The sequence below is a fragment of the Formica exsecta genome, unplaced genomic scaffold, assembly GCF_003651465.1.
Source record: "Formica exsecta isolate Colony F162 unplaced genomic scaffold, ASM365146v1 scaffold32, whole genome shotgun sequence".
Taxonomy (NCBI): domain Eukaryota; kingdom Metazoa; phylum Arthropoda; class Insecta; order Hymenoptera; family Formicidae; genus Formica; species Formica exsecta.
In genome coordinates, this window is record NW_021850453.1 from 529,287 (window position 1) to 542,250 (window position 12,964).

The window sequence follows — 12,964 nt, forward strand, 5'->3', positions numbered from 1 at the left end:
AAATCAAATTGTAAATTTTATATACTCATTTATATGCAAAAATGCATTATTTATAAATTATTTATATAAATTATATAAATATTAATATTGTAGCAAACACGATCTGTTGAAATAGACTTATTGTTAATTGATTGAGTAATTCAAAACAATCATTCAAAATAAGTATGTTACGATCTTTTTCATGCAAGACACATTAGATATAAAATTTATACATAAAACCAATAAAATCACATAAAATTATTCACTACTGAGCTCCTGAACAATTGTAAGCTGTTAAAATACGCAATCTTTTCAATGACAGCCATTCAATATATTGATGTATATTCAAGAAAAGTCTATTATAATTTTCTTTATTTTTTAAAAATATATTGAACGAATAAAATTATTCACACTGCTATATATAATATTCTTTAAACTGTCAAAATAATTGCAATGACAGCTATTCACGAAGTCATAAAAATAAATTTTAATATATAATAACATATAATATATAATATATAATATAATATTATAGAGAAAAATATTTGAATGTTGTGCGTGTTACAATAATTTATGCTATTATTTAATTGAAGCTTTTATCGAGGAGGGTTATCACAGTACAAATCCTTACCACAATAGTGTACATGCTACAGACGTCACTCAGGCAATGCATTGTTTTCTCCAAGAAGAAAAGGTAATTATATATTTATATATTTGCAGATTCACAGACAAATGTAAGCGGATTTTTGATTATTTAATCATTTGATAATTATTTTCTTTAGCTAAATAGAATATGTGATCGAAAGTTATAAATTTGCAGATTAAACCACACCTAACCAATTTAGAAATTATGGCTTCCTTGATAGCGGCTGTAACACATGACTTAGATCATCCTGGTGTCAATCAGCCATTTTTGGTTGCGACGAGTAATCATTTGGCTGCACTTTATCAGGTAGAAATTGTTTAGCTAAATATATTTTTTTTCTTTCATATACTAAATATACTGAGAGAGAGAGAGAGAGAGAATATCATATAATTTTTAAATTTAGCAGGATATAAAAATAAAAACTTGACAATTTTCAGAATACCTCTGTTCTCGAAAATCATCATTGGAGATCAGCCGTAGGATGTCTTCTAGATAGCGGAGTCTCGGCAGAATTACCGGCCGATGTGAGACCGGAACTTCAACGGCATATCAGTTCATTAATTTTAGCAACAGACATTACGAGACAACAAGAGTTTCTTACATGTTTTAGGGTATGATCCATATTATAAGTCCAGTTTTCGTTTTGATTAACGGAATTAATCATCTCGTTGTATGTTACAGGATTATTTAAACCACAATTCTCTCGACATGAAACGCGCGGAAGATCGTCATTTTATTTTGCAAATTGCTCTAAAGTGCGCCGATATTTCCAATCCTTGTAGACCGTGGGATATATCAAGAAAATGGTCTTACAAAGTTTGCGAGGAATTTTTCAGACAGGGCGATTATGAGCGTCGTCTAAATCTTCCGGTAACACCGTTGTGCGACCGACATACCACTAGCATCCCAAAGATCCAGGCTGGTTTCTTTAAGCACGTTGTTACTCCTCTTTATATGGAATGGCACCGTTTTCTTGGCGATGGCCTAAGCGTATCATTAATGGAATACTTGAAGACGAATCAGAAAAAATGGGAAGCATTGATCAATCAAGAGATTGAACAAACAGAAACCGAAATTTCCGAGCTGGACGAACCTGAAGGCGCTATTAGTTCAGGCGAGGAAACAGCTGCCAATGATGATTCAGGCAGTATCGATTTATTAATACCAGCCGCTTACGCACAAACAGCGCGAATGCCGACGCTGCCAGGACGAGTTGGACTCGATCGTGTTGGTAGGCGTCACTCTGTACCTCTAAGCATATCGAAACCGTTGAGTGTACCTTCACGTCAGACACCGAGGAGAGAAAGTCTGCCGAGTGAGCAAATCAAAGGAAAGAGTTCCTTGCAGAAACTAGAAAATCAAAGTCTGTTAGAGCCTAGCTCGTTATCCCTGTTGTCCTCCAAAAGCAGCATAGCTGAGTCATCGAATGTTAGCGCTGAGAGACCAGTTAGTGCGAAGGATCTCCTACCAGAGACGAGTATAGCCAGTATTACCAGCAGTACCGAGGCATCAAAATTAAACACTGTTTTGCAATCGGATGATCAATCTAATGCACAAATCAAGCAACTCACACGACAACAGACCTTTCCTCCGTTGCAACCGTACACAAGAACAAGATATATGTCTACAACCACGGAGATGTCACAATGTTACACTCAGATCTTAATAGAAGCCGACAGTTCTTCCAGTTGTTCAACTCCCACGAAGAACAAATCGTGTTCAAGCGGCCGATGTTGTTCGCCACCATCTTTACATGATTCTGATACATGCTACCAAAAGAAATCCGATACCTTGAAAGTCTCCCAAAAATTATTAATGGTAGATACCAAAAGACGAGGCTCGACATTGTCAAATACGATTAAACAGAAGCATGCTCTCAGCTCGGAGCGCCGTCATTCTATGCAAACTATTCGCACCGATGATTCTTTTTCTAAACATCGGCGCAAAAGATCCTCTTCTGCTCAAGATTCCGATTCCACACAGGTGTTCTATGTTACGTTAACGGGCTCTCACGGAGACAAGAACAATGTTTCTGATATGTCTGCTGTGAAATCTAAATTGAATTTGGATTGTAATGTCAAACGTAACCGTCATAGTGCGAAATTGACAGTTCAAGAACTGCGGACTACGTTATCATCTAAAAAATTAGATCAATGTACTTCATCGGCTAAGAGTGCGTATTTTGATCAAGAGCCGCGAAGATACTCAACCCCTATCACAGAGTATAGAACAATGATTGACCATGCAGGTAGACGATACACCACGATACCAGTGTCTTCTGAGTTTAGCACTCATAAAGTGTTCTTTATCGGTAGTCCTCCCGATTCACCGCCTCGTAATCAGAGTGTGTCCTCGTCGAGTGATAGTAGTGGTGAGCCAAAAAAAAATATCGATGATTCGAGTAACGAAGCTGTTATTATTGGCAGTAAAAGGGAATTGGATTGCACGAAAGAAAAGAATTCGAAAATTATGAAGTTGAGTTCTGACGCGCAGATGAAGGAAAATGTTGATCCCCGTACAAACGACGATTTCGCTAAAACATTAGCGTTGTCTCGTAGAGGAAGTCAGGTAATATAAAAATTAATTCTTAAAGACTCCTCTTAAAGAGTCCACTCTAGTTATATTGGATTATGTCATAAAAACGTAAATTTTTAGTAAATCAGTTTCTTTATATATTTTACATTCTTTATTGAAAATCTATATATGTATATATATGGATTCTCTTCATAAATACACATATATTTATTCTATTTAATAAATACATCATCTATTCTATATACATATTCTTCTATTTGAATATACATGTTCTATCAGCTAAGTCTGTTTGAATAGATCTTGTCAACAAATTAGCAACGAAAGAGCACTAAAATGTATAAGTTTTGTTCGATTGTGCTAAAGTGGCTGTGCCAACTTCTTAGACGTAATTTTGAATTTTAATATCTTAATCAGAAAAGAACTTCTTTCAAAAATATTACAAAAAATCTTTTTTCTTGATGTCTTCGAATTTTATAAGCATCAATAAAAAAGATTTTCTTTTTTTTTCTTTTAATAGATTCATAAATATAGTCATAATCGCCTTTTTTGAACTTTTAACTTTATGCAATTTCAAAGTATTAAAACTAAAAATTGTTAATAACTGTAAAATAATAATTTGACAGAATTAAATTCGTTTTTAACATGCAGAAATGTAAGAATTACGTGATCTAGTTTAAAATAAATATTAATTTTTATGTAGACTTTTTATTAATTTTTTAAACAGTTTAATACTTTTTATGTATCTTTGTTTGCATGGAAATTATGTCGCGTAAATTCTAGAAGTAACGACAAATATATAACTGTTGGATTCGAATATTTGTTACGAAAAAAATATATTGAAATTATTTTTTCTTCTATAAGCGAAATTTGTAAGGTCGTTATTGTTACCGAAAAAAGTAATTGTAACGATAATATGGCGTTACAAGTAACATGTTACTTTTAAAACTGATTTAAATTTGCTATTATTTTTTTCTGTTGTTCTCTCTTTCAATGTTTTCGCCTTTTTATATTATCAATATTTATTTTATGTTATAAATATCTCTTGTAATACTGAATTTTCTCAGGGATGGGCAAGAAGGCGTGGATCAGCTCCGGTCGGTCTTCTATCGAAACTCGATGACTCTAATCCAACTACTGTACCCACCAGAATTGATCATAGTTGTAGACGTGGATCTGTACCGACAGACATCGCTAGACATCAAGGTATATATATATTTTACTTGTAATTTGTAATATTTCTACTTAAATATATAGCATACTAATAAATGCACTCTTCTTTATGTCAGTCGGAGGTTGTAATCGGCTCGCTTTAGGACCTCGAGAAAACAATTTTTTAGCCCTAAGAAGAGCTAGTCTTCCGCAAGAGATTGCACTGGAAAATCTTTCTGAAAATGTCTTGACTTTAACTAGTAAGTACCTTTTAATAATATCATATATATAAAAAATAAAAATATAATTTTACATTAAATTATTTTAGGCGATCGTGAAAGCTTTTCAATCAACAACAATAATAATAACAACAACAATAGCACTAATAACAGCAACAACAATGGCATTAGTAAACTATTCGATAGCAGCGTTTCTGGAATGTTTTCCCCGAGACGAGGATCAGTACCAGCAGACATATCCGAGTTACGCCACGATATGTTCAGTAGAAATAGCGTAAATAGCAAATCACGCAGCCGCAAGAAAATTTTAAAAAGACGAAGTAGTGGGGGCCCGGAAATGTTCACCGGGGAATCCACCGACGGAAACGATAATGGCACATGGCTCAAATGGAAGAGGGAAATAGGAAAGCGCGATCCTGTTCCCGAAGCGCTTGTCAAACGAAGAGGATCTCTACCTATAGAGATGGTGGCTGTTTCACATGCTGGTCGGTACAACCATAGATAAAGGAGGATATCGCGTAATACAAACGGGTACAAATACGTTTTCCGAAAATGCACGTAAATCATCTTTATTGTGTTTTTTTTTTGTTTCATCATATATAAAAAAGTGACTATATTCGAAAAACATAACTTTATTATAAATAACTGCTCACTAAGAGGAAAATGATCAATGAACAGTTTTTTGAACGATCTCGACTGTTTTGGGCATTTTCGATATTCAAAGAAAAAAAGAACATTAAGATTCTATAGAATCTCTTAATTTCTCTTATTTTCTCTTTTATAAATTAACGCAATATATTTGATAGCTTTATTACAATGGAGTGATAAAATTAAAAATAAACACAAACGACTTTATTTATTAAATTTTTGATATTTTAACTTTATAGCAATGTAAATTTATTTTTTAATTTTTGTAATATAACTGATTAACATTATCCGTTTTAATTAAAGCGATCAGATTTTGTCACTAAAAATAATTAAATTTATAATGTTTACATACTAAATGTAATATTGAAAACATAAAAATAGCATTCGCTTTCTAAACATATTGAAATGTATTCATTAATTATAACACGCTCAGTATTGTACAAACAAAAAAATTTAATGTTGCAAGTTTTTCAGATAAATTTTTTTTTTAATTTAATGAAAATATTAAATATGTACAAAAAAGTTCTATTCAAATTTTAACTAAATTTTTTCTTTATTTAGAAATTAACATAATATCTTGTAAGAAAAGGGTCGGAACTGTGCGCGCGTGTGTGCATGCATGTATTAAATATATGAATAGTAATATCTTTATAAACTGTATTTAGTATTGAATTTTTCATTAACAATCTATGAACTTTGCTTTTGCGTAAACTTTTATTTATTTATAATTTTTTAATAAAAAATAAGCGAAAATCTTTTGGAGATTACTTAGGGTCATAATCTTGATATGTCAAAGTTATTGGGATTAGCTTCATTAATCGATATTTATCTAATATATACAAAACCCATTAAATCTGATGAGAGACAGTTCCGATTCTTCCCTTGTGAGAGAAATGAAAATGTACCTGAGAAAATTGCAAAAATAACATAATCTTTTAAAATTCCCAATTGTGTGTTGTATTATCTAAATGCGTTTATGCAATATATGTCGCATTTTTCTCATCTATTTTTTTCTCATTAGAACGACAATAAAATCGTAACATATCGTATATATCAAACAAATCCTATTCTATACATAAGGATTATAATAATAGCAAGATGTTATTTTTAAAATTGGTCTGACAAAATTTTTGCTTGTTTGCTATAGGATCAACATCGGCATCACATAGATCTAGCCTGTGGCGGCTTTAGCGTTCTGTAGAAACACGAGGACCGTCCATGATACTAGTAAACATTGGCAACAATTTTTCCTTGGATTATCAGGGATAATATCAGCGACGATTGATGATTGAATTTCAAGATCGTCGATATTGAAGGTTTTCTTATCGATTGTGAGCATAAACGAATAAATATTGTAGTTATATTTTTGATGGTTTTAATTGTTAGATACATTACAAAGACGATAAACTAATTTACATTTGAATATTTTCAAACCTCTAGTTAATAAGAGGATCTAAGAATATTCTTAGCATATACTATACAAATCGAAATTAATCAGAAGTTTTACTTTTTATTATTAATCGAGAAAATATTGCAAACTTATCATTATACAATAAAATCTCGTTTATTTTGGTCCTCTGGCGAGATAAAAGCGGAAAATTCTTGAAAAACAATTAACAGATACCACCTTCATCATGTGAGGTATCCAATCGCTGTACATTTGCAACTGCGAAGGAAATTACGCACGTAAAATTATTATTTGCATGTCGTCATGTAATCCGTCTGACATAAAAGGGATATGTTTATATTAATATTCGCGAAAATATGTGTGGAGGGGTATCAAAATTAACGGGGTTAAATTTAAAGAGACTCTACTTTGCAAACAACATCAAGATACTAAATCATGTAGTCAATATAAATCAGTGAAGAAATATATGAAGTATATCTTAATATGTATATATAAGAGATACTTCAGAAGTAGATTCAATATTGAAAAATAAGAAAAGAATCTCAGATAAACATATAGCCTGATTTACTTCGTTTCCAAATTATAACTGCTTTTTATATTCGAACAGTTTATACTTTATTTATGTTCATAAATGCTCAAAATGAATGTCTTATATGTACCTGATTTAAAGTCTGCAAACATTTTATCTAAGATCTTATCCATTCGTGAATCTTTAAGTATTGTTTAGAAATTTTTATTATATACCATATTACTACTTTTATTAAAAATAAAAAGAAAATAATAGAAAATTGCATTATACAGTACTTCAATAGACCATTCCAGATAGCCAAATTTGCCAAGAGCATATATATGATATATTACAAATTTGTTATATATTATGTTGACAAAATTCCGGCAATAGTCGAGCATACTTCGCCGTTTTAGCTAATGTTGGCAGAAACGCAACAGAAAACGAACAAGTTATGCTGCCAAAAATTGAATTTATATAATAAAGACGCAGCACATCAAGAAATCATAATTGAATTTGCTGGCATACTATTGGCATACTGCTAGCATTTTACTATCTGGGATGCTTTTCTAGTGAATATTTACTCTTTTATACAGTCACCACAGATTCAAAAAATTTTCCGCTGACATATGTTTTGTCAAGATCACGATTTTGAGAAAAATAAAGATAGATTTAAGATTTTAGCCATTGCTCACACATATTTTGTTTTTAAAAAATTATTAAAAAATAAGAGTTTGGCCACTCAAATGTTTTTTATAATGAACAAAAAATAAAAATTGATAAACCGACTGATAAAATATAAAATTGCACGGTTTGTTTTATTTGATGGACTTTAAATTTTCCACGCAGAAAGATTTATCCCACATCACGCGATACTTTTAGTGCGAAGCTAAATTACACAGTTTCATGTAGATTTCTAATCTTCCGCGTAAAGCGAGATCTCCACATTGTCTGATTGAAAGTTCACACACACATACACACACATACGTACGCACGCACACAAAACATATCTTCTTTTTCACTATCTACTTTTGTATCTGAAAACATTAGACAAAGATGAGATTATCTCACTTTACACGAAAAATTTCAAATCCATGGTAACATATTTACAATTACAGATCTTGTTTCACAGCAAAAGCACTGAGCGATGTGAGGCGGAGTTTGCTTCCATGTAAAGAGATCCACTCTTTTTTCCGTCTACATTTATATATTTATTGTTCAATTTTTTATATTTTTGAATACTTTGTATAAAAATCTATGTGTCTGCTCAGAATATATGTGTACATATGCATAGTAATATCTACATAAACTAATTTATCATTATTAGTTTGTGTTTGAACCTCCTTTTGGATAAACTTTCATTTATTTATAATTTTTTAATAAACAATGAACAATGACTAAAATCTTTCAAAGATTACTCAGAGACATGACCAATGTATGTCAGTTGGAAGATCTTTAAGTCTGATTATATGTGTAAAGATAAATATTTCACCTCACATAAAAGTTGTATACATATAAAATATAAAGCGTTCTAAACATTTCAATGAAGTCATGTAATAATTCACAAGATAAATGTATAAAATAACTCATGAATTTATTAAAACATAAAATTAAATATAATTTAAAAAAACAAAGTAAAATAGATCATATATTTATATAAACCGTTTATTCTTTTTTATGTTAAATTCTCTCATGAAATGTGTCTCACATATTGAGATATTATATAAGCATTATATACTGTATAAGAATTATATGCTAATGTCTTCCTTGCAATTCATGTGTCCGTGTGGGAGAAGTAAACAAAACCCACCGAGGTAAACTCTCTATTTGTGCCACATACATGAAAGTTATTCAGAATGCCTCATTCAGGAAACAAAATGTATTTAACCATGGTTCAATTTAAATTTAGTAATCGAGCTCATTAAAGAATAAAAAGAGAGAGGGAGAAAAAATATGGTCATATGCATAGAATTTATAATATGACAATTTTTTAATAATTAAAATGCTTATGAATGGAGAAGGAAAAAAGACTGGTAGAGGACATTCGCCGCTATATACTTATACGCTGAAAGAGACGTAGGTTGAAAAAAAAAAACGAAATAACATTTGCTCACAGCTAGGCAAAAATTACGATTTTCGAGAGATTTACAGCAGAATAACATCAGGCCATTAATTCAATTCAATAATTAATGAATCGCGATATATGTTTTAATATTAAATTAATGAATTTATTGACCTTTGACATTGATTTTTCTATAATTTAACAATTGTATATATTTTACATTGAACGTATATAACATGAAAGCTAATCAAAGAATTTTATTGTATTTTTAAATCTAGAATAATAATTCAGGCTAACAAAAGCTGACTTTATTTACTCTAAAATAAATATATAAAAAAAACGAAAGAATAGTTTTCTTTAGTTCTTATCAATTAACAAATATAAACAAGCATTCCACGAAAAGAGTAATATACAATGTAAAATAAAAATTAGTTAAATAATAAAATAATAATAATAATAATAATTGCATGAGACGACTTCCTACGTAGAAATTGTTGAATTAAACAAATCCAACATTGGTTTAATAACATCGGATATCAGCATGTCACTATTTGTGTTCAATTATATCTAACTAATATATCTAATGTTCTCGATGTTCAAGTAGACACATACACATTGTTGCCTCGTTATTGATTAAAAGTCAAGTTTATAATATTCTAATTTAAAAAACAATGTTCAATGCAGGATAACATTGTAGTACTGTGCCAATAGTGTTTATTAGTTTCTTCGTTTATACGGCTTATTATTATCATGACTATTGTATTCAAGTTTCTGCTACATATTACATAAAGCTCGCGAAGAAAGCGTGGATAATAAATAGCGGAGAAAAAAAAATATAATATTTATGTTTATCATATCTAAAGAATATATTTTAATATTTGACTCGATCCCTAAAACGGATTCAGAATATTAAAATAATTTTATGGCTATACTTGACAGAGATTTAACAAAATTAAATATCAATCAATACTAATTTCACCGACATTATCTTCAAAATACTATGCTAATTGTATATCTTTGTTGCACTAATACTGACACATATCTTTTTGGTCAGTTTTGCACAATTAATCGCAAAATAATTGTTGTAAATATACTCTTGTGAAGGAGTGTTTTACTAGTCTAATTTTGCAGCAGTATTGTATATAATTGTCACGATATCCGCTCGGTGTTGAACCGTTTCTAAATTTCTACGTAGGTTCCCTGATGGAAATATTTTACTTTAGAAATTATGATAAAATCATACGGAAATAGTATTGAATCACATATTGAAATCTCTATAAATTGTTCTATTTTCATTGTAATTTTATTGAAATTTTCATAAAAATTCACAGAAAAAGTTATCATAAAAATTATAATTAATTTTAGCTTCAAAATTTGTAATATCCAATTACTTTTTATTGTAAAAATTCTGATTTATATTAAATTAGATTCAGTCATTTTTATTTGCATGTTCAAATAATTTATCAGTAATTTCAACAGAATATTTCCATTAGGGTGATCAATAATCTTAATGGTGCGGAATTCTATTACAGGATATTGCCCACGCCTATTCTGTGGGTTCAAACGCCACAGGATGGACCTGATGAGCAAAAACCTGACAAATAAATAATAATAATAATAATAATAATAATAAAACAATAATAAAATAGTAATAATACTAAAAATAACAACGGTAGTAGCAACAATAAAGTTGTTATACTATTACTACTTTTATTATCGTTCATAATTCCGTTATCATCAGCCTTGTTATCATCATTATATCATTGTCGTCGTTATTATAATTATAACAATATTCAAATAAATAGACGTTTTTACCATTAGATAGCGATTATAGCGATATACATATATGCTCTATGCGGTTTATCTTCGAATTAATTAGTTAGCAGAACGTTGTTTAATTATGTAATTATTATTTATTATTGACAGTTGCCATGCGTAGATTTATGGTACGTGAATTGAAATAAATCAAAAGCTACAAGATGCATATAACAAAAGTTGTATTAATGCGCGAACATATTTTCAATATAAATATTATTAAACTGCCTTTGTCCGTAAATACGATAGCTAATGTGAATTCCGAATTTTTAACGATATTTGTACGTTATTGGAATTTTATCATCTGCACCGAGTTTTGATAATATTGTTATTTACATTAAAAAGCACAAAGAGCGAATTAGATCTTCCATCTCGTTCGCGGTTTATTACATACTTCACGTACTGTTATAATCTGTCGTACTCAGATAATCCCCGAAAGTAAAATAAATAATATTACTAATAATAAGTCTTATAGAAACTCAAATATATATACACAGGGTGATTCAAAACAAACTGATGTTCTTGAAATATGATATTCATGAGCGAATTCTGAGACGATTTCTCCTTTTACAAAATTTTGTCCGAAACTTAGTTTTTGAGTTATAATTGAAAATAGTAGCTACTTATGAGTCCGATACAACGGGCAGGCAGGGACGGCGCAACGCATTACGAGATTAAATTTTACTTCACAATTTCATAATAAATATTACTGGAAACATTATTGTTTTTACTACAGTACTTTATTATCACCCGCAAATACCAATTTCCACACAAATTAAAACTACGTATACAACAGTCAGAAAGTAAACAAACTATCCTTCATAAATAATAATAGTAAATCGGTTGTATTTATCGTGGGATTTTATGCCTTAATTTGTGCGGAAATTGATATTTGCGATAATAAAGTACTGCAATAAAAAGTAATGTTTCCAATTATATTTATTGTGAAATTGTAAAGTGAAGTCAGGTGACGCGTTGCGCCGTTCCTGCCTGCCCGTTATATCGGACTCGTAAGTAACTAATTATTTTCAATTATAACTCAAAAACTAAGCTTCGGACAAAATTTTGTAAAAGGAAAAAGTCTCAGAATTCGCTCATGAATGTGATATTTCAAAGACATCAGTTTGTTTTGAATCACCCTGTATAGGAAGAATAAAGAATATATCAAGTTTAAGTTTTACAATTAATCAAAAATAATTATTGGTATCTATGTCGATTTTCTAGATAGATTTTTAAAGAATATTTGCGAACACTAGCAGTCTTTTTCTTATTGATTTTCCAAAATCTTGATCCAGCAATTAACAACGCTTTATGTGTCTTTTACTTTCTTATGAGAACTATATAATTTATGATGTCACATCTTTTTAATAATGCACATATAATAAATATATATCGTGATATTTCCTACGGTTACAACACCTTCAAAATAAATAATTATGTTTTTACAATATCTATTACGGGACACGTGATACTTGCAGGACACGCGCTAACGCGTGACAATGAAACATTATAAAACTACGTTAATACCTAGATTAATATAAAATTTCCTATTCTTTTAACTCCATAAAAAAGATATATATACACACGCATTATGTAATTAATATACGAATGATAGGCTGGAAACATTAAAACAAAGAAGAAACAAGGAAATTTAATTAACAAATTAATTTAATATATAATAACTTCTTAAGGAATTTATCTTTATCAGATAGACCAAGCAAATGGGACTAAACAAGAAACTTTTTGTAAAAATTATAATTGACTTAAACTTACTTGGAATAAATATAACTTTCTCAGTACTTCTATATGACCATGTTGTCCAACCACTTTTTGAAAAATTTATTGCACCTCTAGGCATACATGTTCCCTTTTGTCGAATTACCTCACTGCTCTATTAAGGCTTAATAATTGATGTTTTTTAACAAAAATGAATAGATAAATAGAAGATTTTCAAAAAAACATATTTTCCTCTTCC

The 12,964-nt window shown here is 30.0% G+C and overlaps 1 protein-coding gene across 1 annotated transcript; it reads left to right on the forward strand.

Moving 5' to 3' along the window:
- Positions 1–432: 432 nt before the first annotated feature.
- On the forward strand, positions 433–9,223 carry LOC115238049. The gene is made up of 9 exons (XM_029811553.1): positions 433–450; positions 515–673; positions 800–931; positions 1,063–1,236; positions 1,307–3,193; positions 4,225–4,363; positions 4,447–4,569; positions 4,638–5,033; positions 6,344–9,223. Exons 1-9 carry the CDS (start codon positions 433–435, stop codon positions 6,385–6,387), a joined length of 3,072 nt encoding a protein of 1,023 aa, XP_029667413.1. The 3' UTR covers positions 6,388–9,223.
- The last annotated feature ends 3,741 nt before the right edge of the window (positions 9,224–12,964 follow it).